This window comes from Engystomops pustulosus, chromosome 6 (assembly GCF_040894005.1).
Source record: "Engystomops pustulosus chromosome 6, aEngPut4.maternal, whole genome shotgun sequence".
Taxonomy (NCBI): Eukaryota; Metazoa; Chordata; class Amphibia; order Anura; family Leptodactylidae; genus Engystomops; species Engystomops pustulosus.
Window position 1 is genome coordinate 131814413 of NC_092416.1, and position 22195 is coordinate 131836607.

The 22195-nt window shown below is 42.4% G+C and overlaps 1 protein-coding gene across 1 annotated transcript; it reads right to left on the bottom strand.

The window, feature by feature from the left end:
* Positions 1–3249: 3249 nt before the first annotated feature.
* Positions 3250–20592, bottom strand: SERINC3 (serine incorporator 3). The gene is made up of 10 exons (XM_072111050.1): positions 20389–20592; positions 18205–18366; positions 16297–16490; positions 15086–15165; positions 13753–13890; positions 13486–13655; positions 8757–8847; positions 7260–7443; positions 4701–4925; positions 3250–4556 (listed from the first exon to the last, which is right to left on the bottom strand). Exons 1-10 carry the CDS (start codon positions 20425–20427, stop codon positions 4418–4420), a joined length of 1422 nt encoding a protein of 473 aa, XP_071967151.1. The 5' UTR covers positions 20428–20592; the 3' UTR covers positions 3250–4417.
* Between the last annotated feature and the right edge of the window lie 1603 nt (positions 20593–22195).

A 22195-nucleotide genomic window follows, 5' to 3' on the forward strand; every position in this document is an offset into this window, starting at 1 on the left:
TTGCTTGCCCTTGCTCTGTAGGGACGGGAAATTGTGAGCATTAAAAGGCGTGTTTTACCAGTGTTTTACCAAATAAATACATCAATATAGGTTTCAACTCCATTTTATTTTGTATGTTAGATTCACATACCCAAGTAACAAGACTTAAGAGGAGATAAGGGAGGGAATATATCAGGGCCATCATGGTGGACTCATGGAAAGTGAATTACCGGTAAGGACTAATTCTTTTTTTTCCATATCGTCCGCGATGACGCCCCACCAGTTGGGGAGGGACAACAGCCTGAAGTACTTCACGGCCGAAGAGGCTACGTCTAGTCTATAATGTCTTACAAAAGTAGTATTTGTACTCCAAGTGGCTGCCTCGCAAATTTTATTGGTGCACCTCTTCTCTCTCTCTCAAGCTTGCGGCCATATATACGTCCCCCATAGACAGCAATGGTCGCATGGAGCGATACAGTGCAGCAATGCACAGCTCTATACACAGGGAAAAGATAGGATATGTCTTTTCTTTGCCCGTGTTACGGGCCGTGGGCCATGGAGAGGGCGGGGGAGGGGGTCACGTCTGTGTGAAAGCGCCCTGAAATTATTAAATTTGAATCTTTCCTCCAAGTACTAGAGGCCTCTTGATATTTAAGAACTATACGTCTTGCACCTAAAAAGGTACCATTTTTCTTCTGTGGGATTCTTTGGATGATTACAGAACATTGGTAACACAATTTCTTGGTTCCTATGAAAATTAGAAAGATCTAGCCTAAGCCTACATTCACACAAACGTATGATGGACGTATATATAGCCGATGTACGTCCCACCTACATCGCAATGGCCTCACGGTGTCCAGCGGGAGCGGTACATGTCCTATCTTTTTCCGGAATATGGTGCAGTGGGCCATATATGCCTATGGAGAGGGGCAGTGGGTGAGCAGTGACCTCCCCCTTCCTCCGGCACTGCCGTGTGCCCGCTGTGCTACGGGCAATGGTAGTATGAATGTAGCCTAAGGCCCCTATCACACTTGCGTTGCAGATCACGTCAGAGTTTGATCAGGGTGCGATCAGGGTTTGGTCAGTGAAAAACGCACATTTTGCAGAGTTCAATCAGTTTTCAGTCCGAGTTTGTTCAGTGTCTCAGTTTTTCACGCGCATTTTCAATGCGTTTTTCACGTGCAGATAATGCAGGCGTTCTATTTTTTAGGGCTTTAATTACCTTACAAGATAGGCCTTTCAAATTTAAAAAAGAGCTTTCAGTATCCACACTGATAAGCTTAAAAACCCCAGGTTCTAATGTAGAACTGGTCCCTGATGTAGGAGCTCTGGTCTCCTGGAAGGATGAATAGAAAATCTATTGCTAGCTGCTGACATAATAGTTTGTGCGCTGGCCGGGCCATAAGCGCGGACCTGGAACTGGCACGCTTAAAGAAAAGGAGCTGCACGGGGCATCGGAATGGTGAGTACTCTGGGCTGGCTGGCTATATACTGGGGAGGCTGTGACCAATGGATTTCCCATAGTACGGCACACTTTGGGTGCATGGAGAGGGCTCACGGGCTGAGCCCTCTCCATAGCCGTTAAGTCTTACCTGTAACAACCGCAATAGCTTCAAAAAGATGACATAATGTCGTGACAGCCTCATGTCTTCCAAAGAGGTCTCGTTTTAACCATTTCATTAGGGTGCGATTTGCACATTGTAATGACAAGGAAAATCCCCATATACTGCCATACTGTAGTATGGCAGTAGATAGTAAGGTCAATCAGACAACCTAGGGTTAAAGTACCCTAGGGGGTCCGAAAATGACCGAATCAAAATATAATAACTTTTTTCACTTGGTTTAACCCCATAACTGGAAATAGTGCCAGAAGTTGAAAATGGCACATTTTTGCCATTAAAAAAAAAAAAAAAAAAAAAAATCAATAACAAGTGATCAAAAGGTCGTATAGTCCGAAGAAAGGTAGCATTGAAAACGTCAGCAAAAGTCGCAAAAAAAATGACACCACCTACAGCTCTGTAAACTGAAGTATAAAAAAGTTATTAGTGCCAGAAATGGCAAAGTCCTCCAAAAACTTTTTGTACAGGAGATTTTTGTAAATGTATGAAAACATAAAACCTATACAAATTTGATATCCCCGTGAACGCAGTGACCCAAAGAATAAAGTAGACATCTCATTTTCAGTGGAAGCTGTAAAATCCAAGCCCACAATTTTCACTGCATTTGGACATTTTTTTTCCCGCATCGCAGTACAAGGCATGGAATAATAAATTTATATTTTGATTGGTTATTTTTACTGTTTATTATGTTTTCAGTCTAGGGAAATGGGTTATTTGAATTTTTAGTTTTATATTAATTTTTAGAACCCTTTTTCTTGCTCCCCAATAGAGAATAGTGTAGACATTGCCAAAGTGTGTTTATAATAAAACTGTCTTTTTCTGGAAAAAAAAAAAAAGAGAAGTTAGATAAAAGTCTACCTTTCTGTATGCAGAGCTGTGTCTCTAGTCCCCTGGAAGTTGAGAGTTGTTCATTGTCTGTGTAAGAAGGATTTCCCCTGGTCCCCAAGACTCTTATTTCTTCTCTCATAACCACATGTAATTAATCTAAAAAGGAGGGTTTCTCCTCTTTTTAGGATTCTTTCCACATAGTCTTTACAGCTTAAGCTCTGGAGATCTGCAGTATTTTTGAATTGCATACCCTCCTGGGTCTGATGTCATCCAAGGCTGCCCCACTTCCCGAAGGCATTGCATGCAGATGAGGGTCATGGATTGGCTGCTGCAAACCCGCATGGAGTAGGCAATGCGAGCCTCCCAAGTGGAAGGCTCAGAGGAGGTAGGACCCCTTAGAGGTACGAGACTCCAACCCGGAGGAGAGAGGTTTTACTCAACTCTATCCCCAGAAAAACCACCGGAGGGTGGTTGAGGCCTTTTAATGCCATCAATTTCCTGTCCCTATAGAGAAAGGGGTAGCAACCTCTGGGGAGCTGTCGTGTAGGACGATATGTAAAGGAAAGTTTTGTGCTATCCATATAATTCATAGGTACCACACAGACAAAAAACAACATCCTTGGGCATGAGGGCTTTGAAAGACACCTCATGACACTGGTACCTATTCTGTGGGGTTCTATTGTACCAATAAATATGTTGGCTCTATAGAACATTTACTATGCACACCAATGACATCTTACTTGATTGTTCTGTAAATCATTTTAAACACTGAGAAGAAGATCATGAAGATGGAGCAGATACCTTCTGAGAGAAATTAAACAAATTGATTAAAGGGTCATTTTATTAAATAGTTCTTTATCAAACAGTGTATACATTACAGTGCAAATCTATGTGCAGATATAGACACATGGGGGCAGCCACACAGTATGTTCCCAATTCCTTCTTCATAGGCTTCATGCTCATATGATCTCAGCCAAATGTGTTCTACCTCCACTGTGCAGAAACAAAGGGTAGACCTTCAGTGCAGATCGGAAAATTAGGCAGCAGAAATATTTACTTATTTAGACTACACTTCAGGGAAAACCAGCTGCATGGCAAGAGGGCTGATAAATTAGGTGCAGCCCGTATATCGGCGTCAGACACAAACTAATAGGTAATCCAGATAGATCTACAGTCACTGAATATAATTTTTCAGACGGGTAGACATATCTGCAGACATATTGCCCCAAACCTACTCAGTTCCCTATAATCTACAGCTACAACAGCCTGTGGTTTTACTTAATCTACAATATTGTGGATTAACATTGGTCCATCTGCTTTTTCTGTAGATCCAATGGGCTATAACTACCACCGCTTATGAATGGGCTTTGTGAATGTAGCCTTGGAATGGTTGGAGCTTCTCAACAGCACATTACCCCATGTAAACAGGGGAATACTCCGCCAACTAATAAACTCTGTGGAGATGAATAATTCTTCACTGACGTATAGAGGGGGACAATAATCAAAAATGGCCATTCACAGCCATATTAGTGTTTAGCAAAATAAAATAAAAAAATGCCAGGGAGGGTTTTTGGGCAAGTAACCACCATAAGGTGAACCCTTATTAGAAATCTAGAAATGGAGAAGCAGCTGGTAGGTGTCCAGTGACAATAAGGAATGTGATGCTCAGCATCACAACATATAAACCTTACAAACAAATACTGAATACAAAGAAAATCTGAGTGTAAAAAAACAGAATGCATATATATATCTTTATATAGAAAATTTAACCAATATATTACTGAGCATGAAGATAACTCAAGCTGCTTCATATGATACAAACATCAGCTCAAGTGAAGCAGATTAAAAGCAGCAGAATACACATTATAAAGCTTCAAATTAAAAGGATCTTTCAGGAAAAGCATTAAAAGGCGCATGAAATTGTCTAAGCAGAACTTTGGAACCGGAGATATTACAAAAAAAAAAAAAAAAAAGACAAGAATCAGATGCGCCTAACTGAAGTCCCTGTTAGGAAGCACACAGGGTGCGATGAGGGTCCAGGTATAGAGCAGCAGACAGAACCAGCTGGACACCATCTTCACCCACACGGCGGGCCACTTGCTTGTTATAGTGTTCAAGTCAGCATCCGGGCTGTAATGTAAAAACACACATTAATCTCACTCCAAGGGCTCATGCATGTAGACATCACTGCAAACATCCAATGATTTCACAGGAAACCGTCTACAATAACAATAGCAACACAAAGATGCCGAAAAAAAAAAAGTATGGTCTCACCTGTACCAGTTGGTAAGGGTCATCATAACATAGAGGGAAGCAAGACACAGCATGAAATGGAAGAAGGAATAACTGTACTGGACCCCATCCTTCTCATTATCAACAACACGTCGCACTTCGCCATCTTCAACATCACTTCCATTCCCAGTAGTATCATCTAGCATAGCCGTGTCATGGCCAGAAAGGGTCAGCTTCTTCACTTGGCTGCTGGTGGAGCTGCGAATGCTGCAAGGAGAATACAGACAATGTGATCAGCGAGAGCTTTGTTTAGGTGCATATTTTGGCGCAAAATGACTCCACGCCCTGGGGTAGAAATAGGACAAAAACCAATACCAAATTTATCAAGACATAATGCTCCTTAGAGGGATATGTGCACCAAAAAAACATTTTGCGACATGCAAAAAAATAGACTCACTTGATGAGCTCAGATAAAGCAAAAATGGAATTGAACATAGACAACCAAGTCCAGGACAAGTTGAATGAGGACAGGGAACCTCCTACCCCTCTGTGGATATGGTGGACACGAGCCCTTTAAAATATATTGCAAGGGACTCCCTATCTGCTGGGCAAACTTCAGCACTGGTACTGCAAGAACAGTTACAGTACCAGCACAGCTGTTCGGCAGAAACATCATCATCATATTTCTGGATGATGCAAGGACTCCCATCCTGTGCAATATGCTGATCAGTGGGGGTCTCAGGTCCCTCAGATTAATAGAGCAGACGGCCACGCATGACCGTTCTGCTCTATTAATCTCAATGGAGCTGACGGGGATCGATGAGCGCAGTGCCCGGCAATTTCTGTCAGCTCCATACATAGAGAGATTAATGGAGCAAAACGGTCATGCACGGCCGTCTGTTCCATTAATCTGACAGAGCGACGATGGGTCCGACGGAGGTACGTGAGACCCCAACGGACCCCTCTTTTGTGATCTCAACACTGAGACCCCCACTGATTTTTATGGGAAAACCCCTTTAATCTCCCAGCCTCCAGTACTGAAAACTTTAATATTGCCCATACATGCAAAGATATCACAACTATACTACTGACCTCTATGAATATAACTATTTTACTGCAATACTACTTCACCCATTCTATGTTAAATAACTACAATAATATGGACCCCCTGTCTAAAAAATAACTATTGTAAACCTGCCTCCTTTGAATTTTAATATTTCCTCTTAAAGGGAACCTACCACCACGAATCTACCTATAAAGGTAGATCGGGTGGTAGGTGGATGTATGGGACGTGAGGATAGCCCTTTTTAGAGCTAATCCTCACGTCCCCGCTAGCCTAGCATAAACTTTATTGCCCTAATATGTTAATTTAATTAAGCGGCTACCGGGGCGTGGAGTAGCCGGACACGAGGCTACACGGCGCGGCTACTCCACGCCCCAGTAGCTGCTTTCCCCCGCCTACCCTGTGATCTTCGGGAACGAGGCCGGAGTTACTGCGCATGCGCAGAACTCCGGCTTCTCGGACGAGGGCGCGCAGCTGCCAGGAGCTGCGCGCCGAAGATCACAGGGTAGGCGGGGGAAAGCAGCTACTGGGGCGTGGAGTAGCCGCGCCGTGTAGCCTCGTGTCCGGCTACTCCACGCCCCGGTAGCCGCTTAATTAAATTAACATATTAGGGCAATAAAGTTTATGCTAGGCTAGCGGGGACGTGAGGATTAGCTCTAAAAAGGGCTATCCTCACGTCCCATACATCCACCTACCACCCGATCTACCTTTATAGGTAGATTCGTGGTGGTAGGTGCCCTTTAAAGGGGTATTCTGGGAATATGAACGTCTGACACAAAATCCCATGATGATATAAATAAATGAGTACAACAATACTCAATGTCATTAGTCACAAAACGGAGCTTAAATAATTTGATTTTATGATTTACAAAATTTATGGCCTCTCTTAAGTAGGTGGAGTTATCACTAAGATGGTCGCCACTGGAAACTACAAGTTCCATGATCCTTTAGTTCTCAGTAACTCCTCCTCCCTCTTATGCTCTGCTCCCAGTAATGATATAACAGGTTTTCTTGCTTGGTTACCATAGTAATGATGTGTACCACAACACCGGCCATACTGGATGCACTGCAACCAACCGACAACAGCCAAACGTAGAGGTGATCACATGACCTGCCCAGGCAGGTGCAGGACATGTGATGTGGACATGTGACCAGTGGCCATCTTCTGTCCTGCAACGGACCGCGCGGAGGAAATTAACGGACTGATTAAAGGGCCAGTAGCATTTTAATTCTCCATCACAGTGTTATCAGCATTTTCTGCTAAGGGGAGCAAAATTTTAAATAACAACTAATTACACATTAGCTTATATTTTAAGTGCCCACTTGTATATGAATTATGCTGATTCCTGGAATACCCCTTTAAGGAATAGCAAATTCTGTCACTACTCCACCATATTATACAACTCATCACCACCAACAAGGGGAATGAGACATTAAATCTTCTAGCATGTCATAGAGGCATGCTGGGAGTTCTCATTAAGTGTCTGGTACATTTTGTGAACATGACGGTTACCCTTTAACAAATATTGAATGCTCACCTGGAATAAAGAAGACACAGCACAAACATGACAAGACCAATGATGCTCTGAGTGTCCCACCACTGCAGAGACTTGGGGGGCTCAGGTGTAGGAATATGAGATGGCAATGACGAGTTGGCAGGACTGATAGTTGGAGATGTGATTTTGTTCAGGATGCTTATCAAGCTTGGATTACAAGTACGGTCTGAAGAGGGGAGAAGTAGAAGAAAACCACATGAATTACATTTACTTGAATGAGGCTGTTAATTCCTCATGTACAGATGCAGAATACAAGGAATAGGAGAAACACAGACACCGTGAAGCTACGCTCAACTTCTTGTAAGAGTCTATTGAAGCGCAGAATATCTGCTCCTTTGCCACAGTCACAAAAATTGCTGCTTTTGTTCTTCAATATTGCCATACTGTCATATTCTACAGACTTCCATCACTGACTAACCCCCCTTGTATACTTTCTTATGTACGAGTACAGTCCTAGTCTATGCGAGACAGAACTGATACATTTAATCCTTTAGGATTACTTTAGGCAGAGGGAGGGGGGTACTGAGGGAGCAGTGGGGAAGCAGGAAAAAGTGAATCTGCAGCTTGGAGGAGCTCTGACAGCCCCAGCAGGAGCCCAAAGACTCATTAGCATAATTTTAAAATAATTAAGTGTCCCTGGTTTTTCATGCTCGATTTTGATTCTTTTCCATGAGCCAATGCATGTAAGATTTTTTTTATACACATCATCTGTCTAAATGCAATAGTTTGGTCCGACGTTTTGCAATGCTTGCTCCATAAAACATAAAATGCAAGTTAATTAAAAAAAAAAAATGTATGCACTCCGATTCCTTTTTTGCGCGGTCAGCATTTCAAATTGTTCAGAGCTGTCAAAATCACACTATTAGATGTCACTAAAACTACAAAAGTGGATAGTCGGATAGCACTAGGACCGAAACTGCATGGAACGATTTTTTTTTGTCTTTTACTAAAAACAGTTGATCTTAATGTCTCTTATGTACAACTGGCCTAAGTCTTTGGACTCAATAGTTCTGAAAATGTACCCTTCCAGCTGCCATCAACATATATTGAAGCAAAGTCTACCACAAAGAGAAAGTCCTCATGAGAAAACTGAACGTGAAGTAACCGAAGTAACAGGAGTTAAAGGACATCTACCACCAGATCAAGGATTGTATACCAAGCACACTAACATGCTGGAGTGTGCCCCCCTAATGTCAGGATCCGCTTCTTACGTCCTTGTTTTTATGAAAAAAAGGCTTGAAATTATGCAAATGAGAGAACATCTATGGAGCCCAGAGTCCCTAAGGCTCATTTGCATAATGTTAAAGTTTTTGGGGTTTTTTTGTAAAAACAAGGGCATAAGAAGCTAAAAGAAGAGCAGATCCTGCCAGAAGGGGCAAGCACCAGCATGTAAGAGTGCTTGGTTTACAAGCCTTGATCCTGTGTGTAGATTTCCTTTAAAATGACTGGGCTCAGCAAAACATTTTAAGTGTCACTCACCCGGCTCATTGGACATGGCAGACCAGGTCAGGTACATAGTATACAATGTAATCATGGAGGACTGGAGGAGGCCGGATCGTGGCTGATATTCCTGCAATGTGAAAAAGCACAAACATGTCATCTCTATTCAGGATCGGTCTGCATTGTAGAGTAGTTATTATAAACCCTGCACATTAACGTATACTGAACACACTGATGTGTGATCACTTACATGTCCCCTGACATAGCAAGTACACCAGTGCTCCTTATCCGAGTCCCCAAACCAATAACAGTGCTACAAAACTATATCTATGGCCACAAATTGGTGAAGCAACACAAATATACCTAGAATTTTTGAAAACAAAAATCAGGCTGGAAAGGCTGCTTGGCCTACAAAAAACTGGAACCTAGGGATGGGGATTCATTAAAATAATTCACCCAGAAGAGTGCTATTCAGATTTTTATCAAAATAACAAAATTGATGTAATGATGTAAGGAGACAGGGGAATAAAAAAAAGTTAGGTGCTAAAAGGATGTAACAGAGAAACTGGGAGAAACATTAATAGGAAGATCCAAATGAAAAGAGTGCCAGAAAATAAGAGCTACAGTTGAAACGAGAAGTTTATACAGTTGTGCTCAAAAGATTTCATACCCATGATTTTGGCTTTCTTGGCATTTTTTCAGAGAATATGAATGATAAACTATTTTTCTCTAGCTTAGCTACCCAGCAGATACATTAAGAGATCTCTTGATGTATCCAATAAGATGGGGGTGGACGTGGATTCTATGATACCCCAGTGGATGAGCGCCAGCGTATGATAAACTTCCCCCTTCGACTTAGTTAAGGTGTCGTGCACCTTGACCCCTCGGTGCATTATGCCTGTTTACAGGCGCAACGCACCACTGCTCCAACAATTTCCAGCGGCCTGACACACAATCCCCAAAATGTCCCAGCACTTAATAGAGGCCCCATTGAGCACTTCGATATTTTTGCAGAATCTCAGACAACCCCTTTAACCAGCTTGTAGTAATATTAATAAATCTTTATTTATATAGCGCCATCAAATTCTGCAGCGCTTTACAAATCATAGGGCAGTGATGGCGAACCTATGGCACTGGTGCCAGAGGTGGCACTCGGAGCCCTTTCTGTGGGCACTCAGGCCATCACCAGAGATGACTCCAGGTATCTTCCTGCAGTCCCAGACAGCCCAGGACTTGCTGTGCACAGAGCTATTTTAACCCCTTCGCGCTCCGCGGCGGATATATCCGCCACGGAGCGCAGTGACTTAGCGCTCAGTGGCGGATATATCCGCCACGGCTCCTATGCCGGCTCGGCTCTGGATCAGAGCCGAACCGGCATCGGGAAACACGGGGTGCCGGCTGTAACTAATAGCCGGCACCCCAGTGTAACACCCGCGATCGGAGTTGTCTCCGATCGCGGGTGCTTAACCCGTTAGATGCCGCGGTCAGCGCGACCGCGGCATCTAACAAGTATCTGGGGGGTCTTTCCCCCACGATCGGCCCCCCCGAACCGTTTTCGGGGGGCGCCGATCGTTGCTATAGTAACTCTGGGGTCCGATCTGGACCCCAGAGTTACTAGCAAGAATTGCCAGTAAGATGGCGTCTGTGACGTCATCTTACTGGCAAAGTGCCAGCCTATGCAAGTGCATAGGCTGACACTGATAATACTCTGCAATACATGAGTATTGCAGAATATTATCATGAACAAGCAATCAGAAGATTGCTTCTTCATGTCCCATGGTATAAAAGTGAAAAAGTAAAAAAAAAAAGTTATTCAATAAAAAAATAAAGTCACTAAAAATGCCCCAAACCCCCAAAACATATAAAGAGACATATAACTCAAAAAAAAAGTCTAAATCATAACACAAACCCCACATATATAGTATCACCGCGTCCGTAACAACCCGTAGAATAAAAGTAAATCATTATTGAACCCCCACGATGAACGGCGTAAAAGAAAACTGTTATAAACCCTCCAAAAATTATGATTTTTACCTTTTCAATCCCACAAAAAATGATATAAAATGCGACCAAAAAACCATATGTACTCAGACATGATACTGGTGCAAAGTACAACATGTCCCGCAAAAAACAAGCCATCAACCAGCTCCGTAGCCAAAAACGTAACAAAGTTATGCCACTTGGAAGATGGCAATACAAAAATTATAGATTTTTCCCCACATTAGGGTTTTGTTTGACAAATTTAGTAAAACGTAAGAAAATATATTCATGTCTGGTATCCCCGTAATCGTATCGACCCATAGAATAAAGATAACATGATTATTAGTCTATACGGTGAACACCAAAAAAAAAAGAAGTCAAAAATCCAGTACAGAATTGATGCTTTTCTACTCCTGCCCTCAAAAAAAGTTCCTAAATTTTCAACAATAGGTGATACCAACCCCAAAATGGTAACAATGGAAAAAGCATCTCATCCCGCAAAAAAAATGCCGTCACATGGCCCCAATAACGAAAAAGCGAAAATTTTATAGCCTTCAAAAGGGGCCAATGAGGAAACTAAATTCCTGGCAGCTGCAGCGCCCTCCTTCCCTTCTGCGCCTCGCTGTGCCCCCATAAAACAAGTAACGGCCACATGTGGGGGGTCTTTGTACTCAGGAGAAATTGCAGAACAAATTGTATGGTGGGTTTTCTCTTTTTATATTTTGGAAATGTGTAAATTTTGGTGCTAAATGAACGTATAAGGGAACAATATGACCATTCTAAATTTCACCTCCATTTTGATTCAATTACTATGAAGATCTCAAGGGGTTAACAATCTTCGTAAAAGCTGTTTCTGATAGCTTGAGGGGTGCAGATTTGAAAATGGGTTGGTTATATAGGGGGTTTTGATGCTAAATATGTAAAATTTCATTCAAAACTGTATTTATCCCCAAAATAGTCAATTCTGAAAATCCGGAAAAGCGATATTCTATTTGCAAGCCGCGTGACGTCAAAATAAATTATCCAGATATTTCAGAAATTATGAAAATGTAAAGTAGACAAATGGGAAATGTTATTCAGCAACTTATTTAGGTGGTAAATCTATCTGCCTGAAAACGTGATGATTTAGAATTTCGAAAATGGCAAATTTTTCAAAAAATTCATCACATTTTCTTTTTTTTGTAAATAAACGCAAAACTTATCTGCCAAAATTTACCACTAAAATGAAGTACAACATGTGGGGAAAAAACAATCTCAGAATCGTTTTGATAAGTAACAGTGTTCAAAAGTTATAACCATATAAAGCGAAGCAAGTCAGAATCCAAAAAATCGGGCTGAGCCTTAAGCTGTAAAATGGCTGCGTCCTTAAGGGGTTAAAGTGACAGCTGTACCTGGGACTATTTTCTGCTTTATTGGTGCCTCAGGTGCTGGTATCAATTAAATCTGTGACAGAGAAGGGAGTATAAATCACAAATTAAATTTTTGTGTTGGCACTTTGCGTTCAATAAGCGGGTCTTTGTTGTAGTTTGGGCACTCGGTCTCTAAAAGGTTTGCCATCACTGTCATAGGGGGAAAAGGCAGAAGCTTCAGGTCATTGTCCATTTGGAAAACCCATTTGCACCAAACTTTAAAAGGGGTGTTGCCATTATGGCACATGAATATATTGTTTGTACGATGAAAAATTAGACAATTTTACAAAATACTTTCTGCATTAATTCCTCATAGTTTTCTAGATCTCTGCTTGCAGTCCTTTACAGGAAGCTTCTATGTCTACATCCAGTGGACAGAAATCTGACCATGGTCACACAGGTGCATGGCTCATTATAACGCACATCTCTGATTAGTTTTTATAATACCAATGAGCCGTGCGCCTGTGTGACCATCATATAGGAAGATTCATTGTTTGCCTCCAGTATAGTACAGAAATCTGACCATGGTCACACAGGTGCACAGCTCATTGGTATCATAAAGAGTGATCAGAGATGTGTGTTATAATTAGCCGTGCACCCGTGTGACCATGGTCAGATTTCTGTACTGTACTGGAGGCAAAAAAATGAAGCTTCCGATACGATAACAACAAGCAGATATCTAGTTTTCATCATACAAACAGCAACATTAATTTGCTAAAATGTGTATACTCTAACTTCCTGGCTGATGTGATGTTGCTTCAGTATTGCCACATTATGTTCTTTCCTCATGATGCCATTTATTTTGTGAAGTGGCCCATCCCTCCTGCAGCAAAACAACCCCACAACATGATGCTGCCACCCCCCTTATTACGGTCAAACTGTTCCAATTTATTTTTTTTCAGATCACTGGACAATGCACACAAGGATAATTCTTTTCCTGATATCTTAGCTAATTTCTAAAGACTTTCCCATGATGTTACACAAAGCAGCGAGTTTCAGCTGGCCTTCAAATACATCAACAGGTGTATCTCTAAGAAGCTTCCAAAAACATGGTATCATCATAATGGCTGTCCCAAATTGTTAAAAGGCCTAGTAAACCCAGTGTATGTAAACTTTTGATTTGCAGAAAGTAAGAAAAATGGGTGTAGAAATTCTCTCATTATTCTGGAATTTGGCAAATATGAATAATTATAGTAATCCTAACTGACCTAAAACGAGAGAGCTTTATTCTGAAAACACACAAACGTGTCTTTTTATATAGTGCATGTAAACTTCCGGTTAAAACTGTATATATAGTCAGTCTCCTGTACTTCCCAAGACATACCACTAGGAGAGCAGCAGGCATTTTTGTTAGGTAACATTTACAATAGAGCTTGTACCTGCACTCTTGGAAGAATAGAGATAACAGATACTATGACACAGAGGATCATGTTGAAACTGATGAAGAATTTGTTCTCAACGCAGCCAGCAGGAATAGTGTAGAACACATAGAAGAGGACAACGGCAATGAGGGATAAGACATACAGCAGGCTGGTCACTGTCAGCAGCACTAAAAGGCACAGAAAATCATGGTTAGATCACTCCGTCCAGCCATATAGATTGCATACATTACAGTCCTTGAAAACATGGTGGACAGGTCTCCTTACCTGCATACCAGCATTTTGAGTTCCCTTCCTCCATGCGCTCCAACCAGGACTCATTTACTGAATGTGCAAAGTCCACCAGCAGAACCAACTGGATCACAATGAAGCACCCAGCCCCCAACACTCCAATCCAGAACCATGCTGAAATGACAGACAATACAGTAATGATCCCATTACTTTATCTACAGTACCCTGCAGCTCCTTGTCCCATAAGATGCCAAACAACAGGAGCTCACCACGTAGCCTCAGAACACCAAGAGCCTTGTGTTGGGATTTATTGTTTATTGTAGTAGTGATAGATCACAGTGTAATAAGTGGAATGTAGATACAGGTACTTTTTATGAAGGTGCAATCTTTAGTAGATTATGGAGATTACAAGGTCACGGTGCCTGGATCTGTGAGGCCCGGCGTGGGGACGTATACATCTCGCCACAAATTTGCAGCCGTATATACGTCCCCATAGACGACTGTGGCAACATACCGCACTGTGCATGGGGAAAAGATAGAGTATGCTCTATCTCTCCCCGTGTGCACGGCCATGCAGCACAGTTTCCTGTGTGAACGAGGAGCGCTGCTCACCACTCCTCTCCATCATGCCGCTGTATGCCATATACAAGCATATGTTTGTGTGATTGATTTTGAAGGTAGATTTCCTTTAAAGGGAACATATCCTAAGAAAGTGACCTACTAACCACTACCAGTATGTTGTAAAGCAGATTTCTACCTTCCAGATCATATTCTTACAAAATAATTTGCTTCACTGTAATTTTGCCCACTGACAGAGACGGTCTATAATTTTAAGGGTAGTTTAATTTTAACATATTGATATAGAATATCAAAAATAAAATCCAGAAAAATTACATTGTTTAAGTAGTATCAATTTATTTGCATTTTGCAGTGAGAAATAAGTATTTGATCCTTCAGGCAAACAAGACTTAATACTTGGTGACAAAACCCTAGTTGGTAAGCACAGCAAATAGGTATTTATAGCTGATGATTAAGTTTGCGCACACGTCAGAAGGAATTATGGTCTAGTACTCTATTGAAAAGCAACATACTAATTGTTATGCAGATTCATCTATTGCAGCAGTGGCAATTCTGAAGCTGGAAGAGCACAACTTCCATGCAAAATTCTTCACCTTCTTGACTTTAAACAGCCAATATATATCTTACTTCAAAGTATATTTTCTGGATAGTGCCAGAAGGCCTGGAAAGTGTTAAGCTGCTTTACAAGAAACTTGTAGTGGTTTATTTGCACAATTTCTGATGACAAGTTCCCTTAAAGTGAACAGATATATGGTTTTATAATGGATGATGGTGTAGGAATTACAGTTACCTCTTGTAAATGGTCCTTCTGGAATATAGAAAGCTCCAACCATAATACCGACAATGGCCAATATCTTAAAGAACCAAAACCTACAAGAGAGAAAGAAATTTCATAATTACTCCAAAAATGAGAACAAGGTTGAAAAGTCCTCTCTTGATCCAATATGGAATCCACCATGGATGCTGGTAATATCAATGTGTGAAATGAGTGTAAGCCCTTATAGACACACAAATACATGTATGAGCCACAAAAGACAGAGCAGGTGCTATTCCTGCCCATGTTTCAGGATCTTGCGGTGTTTATTTCGGCCATCGGCATGCGAGCTGAACTCACACTCCAATGACACAAGGATACAAACACAGGTCCACAGATCTGTTTAAAGCCCGAGAAGGTTTGTGTGCATAAGGGCTTGATCAGAGCGGTGACGTCCACATGACATATGAATTAATATGTTGGTGAAGTCACTCTCCCACAAGGACAACTGCATCAGGTAGTGGACCCACAACAGTGTTGGACTGCTGCCGATCTTTACATTTTAAAACCCTTATAAGGCCTTTTCACACAAGCACTGCAGAAATCACCAAAGTTTGGTTAGTAAAAGAAAAATAAATTAAAAATGGATGCTTTCCATTAGATTTCAATTAGTTTTCTGTCATATTTTGGACAATACATCAGTTGTTCACGCATCAAAAGTAGAGCATGATGTACACAATTTTAAAAAGACATTGAATATAATAGTTTGGTCTCCAATGTGAGGCTCATGTGTCACAAATTCGGATGGGAAACTCATGCCAAAAATCACAAAAGTGAAAGGGACCTTAGAGCTCACTCAGATAAACTGTTTCTCTGCAGGTAAGAATTATTGGTAATACAGCAGTTTTATCCTTATAAACCACACATCCATTTACATTGTGTACATGCTAAACTTGCAAGTTTGTGCGGCTAAAGATCAAATTGAGCGTGTAAGTTGTGGGTGGAAGCTTATGCATGAGCTCTTATAAAGCAGTTTTACAAGATAACAAAAACAGAACTGCTTTTTTTTCCTGAAACAGCCCCATGATGATGCATTGGTTATCTAGCTACAACACAGGACACATCAGGATTCTGTGAAAAATGGGCCCTTTTAAGGATAAAAAGATATCAGAGCTCAATGTCTATAAAACACCAGAGCCTAAGGAAGGATGTAATTTTGTTATACACAAACTAATCCCACTTCATACCCATTGTGCAGAGCAGCTCGAGGGTCTTTGCTTGTCTTGACTCCAATCATCAGCAGGGAAAAGACCAGAAAGAACATGCACATGGCAAAGCTGACACGATAGACGGCCTTGTATCCAACCAGCACGTTACAGTTCACATATCCGTTCACATGCGGGATCCCTGTGCCAAATCCTCCTTCACAAAATCCTGGAATCTGCAGAACAAAAACATACAATGAGTCTGTGAGCTTTCCAACCAGCTATCCCTAGAAGTGGTATCCTATGTACTTTATTTATGACACGTCAACAGGGTACGTCAAAAAAAAAGTCTATGCATTGTCTGCATTTATGCCGTGAATGGGGTTCTGTCCTCACCTCACGATCAAGCCTCTATCCGGCCCATCAAAAATGGATTTGTCAAAAATCCAATACCCCTTTCAGTGAAAGTTTGATTCACTAAATGGATAGCTCTGATCTGGGTGACGGTGTATATTCCACAATTACAGGTTCTCACTAAAAAGCTTCTGTCAACAAATGTAAAAACACCAATAAAATCCTTTTGGAGCAGAGGTGAGGTGTCATGTGTTTGCGGCTATGCTGGATAACCTGACATCTTTCTTTTAGTTAAATATTAACCTTCTTTTGTACAGTATTGTGTAGAGCAAAATAAGATGACATGGTCACAAAGTGCATATCCCTGGAAGGTTACATATAGCAATGCATGAATCCCCTGTAGCGGCAAGTAGTGTGTTACAGTCTCATAAAGGAAAGCGTGTTATTAGAGGGGATGGAGGAGGAATATCTACCTTGCTCTATATACAGTATTTTATTAATATACGGTTCAGGAGGCATAGCAGACAGGAGCCAACGCAACAGGAAACCTACAACTCAAAAGGTTTTCCATTAATCTTTACTGACATTCTGTGTCTCCCATGTTATACGTCTGATCCGGGGGGTAGCATTTGTACTGCACTGTGGTTATTGGTGCATCTAGGGAGCGGATTACCAGTCCGTCCCTTGAAGTCGAGCAGAATGACAACGAGCCTCGGCCTGATAAAGGTTGTGTACCCCTGCCCTAAGCTGTAGTTAGCTTTATAAATATAGCTAGAAGTTTGTTCTTTGGTTCAGCCAATTCCCATGTCCCCCTTCTTCTACACGAGATGAACAAAGGTGACAGCATCCTCAAAAAAAAACAAAAAAAAAACAGTGGTCGTCTTCACAGGATGCGTGACAAGAAACTTCAGAGGGCACCGAGAATATTAACCAGAAAAGATAGATATGTAGCCAGAGGGGCACCTGAATGAGTCACTTTGGCTGTATGTGATATCACTAAAGGAACAATGGTAAACAATAAACTAACTTTTCAAAGTCATAAAAAGTTTGGACTGATACATTGTAGCAAACTACCTGAGCAGAAGAAAAAACAATGTGGCTGATAGATTTAATTCAAGGGGATTTGGATGTGGCTGCACCCTAATCAAGGGGAGATGATATGTTCTTTATTGCATTTCAATTGAGTTCCCATTCAGTGACTGACAGCAAAGATCTTCATGTCACATATATGTAACCATCAGGACAGGAAACAGGATCTTCAGACTACGTGTCATGTAATTGTGTCATCAAAGATGAGGTCTGTATAAATAACCAGGGGAGGTTAAGCTTCCTAGAATTTACATGCTCATCACGTTACAGTTATGTAGATTGCTGGTTATTACGATTGATAGGTAACAATGAGATCATCACATTCTTATCCTCCATAGGTGCATGGAGAAGAGATTCCCAGCAACACTTCATAGATACATGCGGAAAGTGATCAAAAACCAGTTATATAACACGACTATCTGTGGGAGTTGCAGAAACAAGCCTCCATTGTGACATAGCTTATAGATATACCTATTAGTGATGGAATTACAAGGTTATAAAACTTACTTTATCTAACTGCTCCGATATCCCTGGAGTCAGCATTATAATGCAGAGCAGTGTCCCCAGAAACATGAGGAATGCATAGATAAGGCGGGTCACGGTGGAATTGCCAGAGTTGGGACAGCAGCGACATAATATACACGTGGCACTACTGCACAGGCACGGAATCTGCAAATGAACAAATATAAGGATTAATGGTCAGTTCTATCATCTGACGCTCACATGAGGAGTACAGAAGACAGGATCAGTGTTCTTAAACAAGTCACAAGAGAATCTAAAGCAAGAGTATAAACCCAGAACCACTTCTTAAAGAGGACCTTTCACCACCTCACACTAAAGGCGATGAACATACCACTCTGTACTGGCTATTACACAGATTCAAGGGCACTTTGAATTTTGTTTCAACGCTTGCCAAGATATCAGCCCTGGTATCTGATCAGCAGCAGGCAGTGTCACAAAAGCTTCTGTTTATTCTCACTGTGTGAGATCTCTATGCTCCTCTAGAGAATATGTTTAGATTGAATTAAGACTCCATTAATATGGCATTTACACAGCGCTTATGTAAACATGAGGTTTATGTGGCATTAAAACAAATCAAATTCAATGGCGTGAACACAGCCAAAGAGATCCCGACTCCTGTCAATGTGATCTCTCAAGCCGTGTTCACACATTTTATTTAAAAAACTTAAAGTAAACGCACTGTCAATGCTAACATCATGTTAAAATTATATTAACATTGCATTAACATTTTAAAAAATGCAATGTTAACGTAATGCAAATGCAACTTGTGAACCTCTTGATCACTATAGAGAAATCACACTATATACATACCTAGAAGCTTTTCTGACAATGTCTACTGCTGATTGTAAAGTGTCAAAAAAGATTATCATTATTCAAAGCTCCTGCTCCACCCTAGCACCTACTATTCGATATTGTAGAGGATTATAATGTTCAGATACTGGGACTGATATCTCATCAAATGTGGGGACTAGAAAGAATATACAAAGTGCTACAGAATGGCATGTTCATCGCCACAAATGTGAGGTTGTGAAAAGTGCTATTTAAAGGATACCTGCCATCTGATTTTTTTGCTGGTGACAAGTTCCAATAGCCTATGCTAAATAGATTTTTAAAAATGCCTTTGTTAGCATTCTGAATCATTTCAGTACTTTATATAAGTTTAATTCACAATACTTGGCTCCTTGCCAGCAGAATGTGGCGAGTCCTATGGGAGGGACAGCTGCAGCCTGTGTCAGTCTCCTCTACTCCAAACTCATGCAACTCCCTCGCCCCTCCTCTCTTTCATGTGCATTGAGAAATCAAAGGAGGGAGAGAGATGGTTTGGAGGAGAGGAAGAATACATGAGGAGACACAGGACTCCCCCATGGTTCTCCAATATAGATCTGCATTGTACATCTGGAAGTTCCCTGTTCATATGACCTGAGAGTTGTTCTACAGTGCCAGTCAGTGTGTACCAACCTTCACCTCTTGTATCAAATACCATGACAAGTAGGTAATTCCATATGTCCACTCAATGTACACTACAACCACATGCGATTATTAGGCTTTTATTAGGCCAAGAGGGTGTGGAGGAGGGCACAGGCGGTGGCAGGGTGGGCCAGCACACGTCTGCGCTCTTGCTGCAGCTAGCAGACTTTCACATGTGAACGTCCACAGGCTGCTGCATAATCCTACGCAAGGTAGGTCCAAATATATGGAGCACGGCCGCCCCACCGGATACATCAGGCGGCCTTAGTATAATAAATTGTCCCCCCAAAAAAAGGATTCAGCACCAGGTAAAGCCACTTATCCCCAGAATAACAAAGGATTGTAGAACCCTATGGCAAATAATGCCGGTTATTGAGGCCCATGACTGCTGGTGCTCACCCCTTCCCACATATCAGTCTGACAAATCATTGCTTTCTATCACTCGCTGGAAAAAGGATAGACAGACACGAAGACTACAACTCCCAGCATGCTCTGGTCAGAGACCACATATCAGGTGACTTATTCCTCTATAAGTAGCGACATATCATGGAGAGGTCTAATATCTTATCGCTGGAAGGATTCTTTGTGGTACAAGCAGTGGCACCACCTGGTGATGGGGGACCTGCCATCCACTGCCAGGAGGGGTCTGCCCCACCACACGGCTATGACACCGACCACCAGAAGTGACAACCGTTTCCTTACCCAACTGGCGATAGAGCAGATCCCCAGGACTCCCCCCATGATGCGCTGCTCCGGCAATCACAAGACCTTTGTTTACACAGCACGTCCAGTCCTCGGCTCTCTCCTTCCTGCTTTCCCAGACACTGCGCCTCCCTGCGTAGTGACGTCACCTCATCCGCAGCGCTCCGCCTGCCCGCAGTCCTTGGGATGGCACCCCATCTGCGCCTGCGCACTTGATGTAATGACGTAACTGGGGGAATTTCCTAGGCGGTGGTGGCGTGGTTGTAATGCGCAGGCGCACTTCTTTTATGATATTTAAGTGGGAACTAAGGGCTGATATCTGTCAGTTATAACCTGCATATAGTGACTGGCCTGTAAGCTTTGCTGTGTACTTTATTGCAATCTATGGTTCTCAGCCTGAAAAGGGTGATACATTCAGAGTAAATTTATTGTACTGAGGTGTATTCTGGAAATCCAGTCATTATCGCTGGATCATCAAGGGATGTGCCACATCTCATCCGTATCACATGTGGAGATAGCAGCATGTTTTAACCACTTAACGACCTGACCCTTTTTGTTTTTGGGTTTCTATTTTTCACTCCATACCTTCCAAAAGGTACTTGAACCCTGGGGGGTCTGATCGCTCAAATATACTGCAATACTACATGACTTGAGAATCAGCGCAAAACAGTCTGTGCGTCCACGGTGTTGTCTCTGGCAGTGTCATAGGGCACTAGTGATGTTCGCAAACAAGCTGGCTATTTCGTGTGGACGACGGGAGTCCTCTCCTGCGGTAAGCCAATAGCTCACTTAACCCTGCCCCAAATCAGCTTACCACGCCCACTTTAACCTCAATAAAAACTAGAGGGACTGACTGGACTGTGGCTCTCTATTATACCGTATATACTCGAGTAAAAGCTGACCCAAGTATAAGCCGAGGTACCTAATTTTAATACAAAAAACTGGGGGAAACCTATTGCCCTCAGCATATAGACTGCCTACTGCCCCAGTATATAGCCAGCCACCTGCCCCCAGTATATAGCCTGCCTCATGTCCCCAGTATGTAGCCAGCCACCTGCCCCCAGTATATAGCCTGCCTCATGTCCCCAGTATATAGCCAGCCACCTGCCGCCAGTATATACCCTGCCTCCTGTCCCCCAGTATATAGCCAGCCACCTGCCCCCAGTATATAGCCTGCCTCATGTCCCCTGTGTAAAGCCAGTCACCTGCCCCAGTATATAGCCTGCCTCATGTCCCCAGTATATAGCCAGCCTCCTGCCCCCAGTATATAGCCTGCCTCCTGTCCCCCAGTATATAGCCAGTCACCTGCCCCCAGTATATAGCCTGCCTCATGTCCCCTGTATAAAGCCAGTCACCTGCCCCAGTATATAGCCTTCCTCCTGTCCCCCAGTATATAGCCAGCCACCTGCCCCCAGTATATAGCCTGCCTCATGCCCCCTGTATAAAGCCAGCCACCTGCCCCAGTATATAGCCTGCCTCATGTCCCCAGTATATAGCCAGCCACCTGCCTCCAGTATATAGCCTGCCTCCTGTCCCCCAGTATATAGCCAGCCACCTGCCCCCAGTATATAGCCTGCCTCATGTCCTCTGTATAAAGCCAGCCACCTGCCCCAGTATATAGCCTGCCTCATGTCCCCAGTATATAGCCAGCCACCTGCCCCCAGTATATACCCTGCCTCCTGTACCCCAGTATATAGCCAGCCTGCTTCCGCCCAGTATATGGATATGGCATGCCTCCTCCCATCAGTATATAGTTAGTCAGCCAGCCCCCAGTATATAGCATTCCTCCTGCCCCAGTATATAGTCT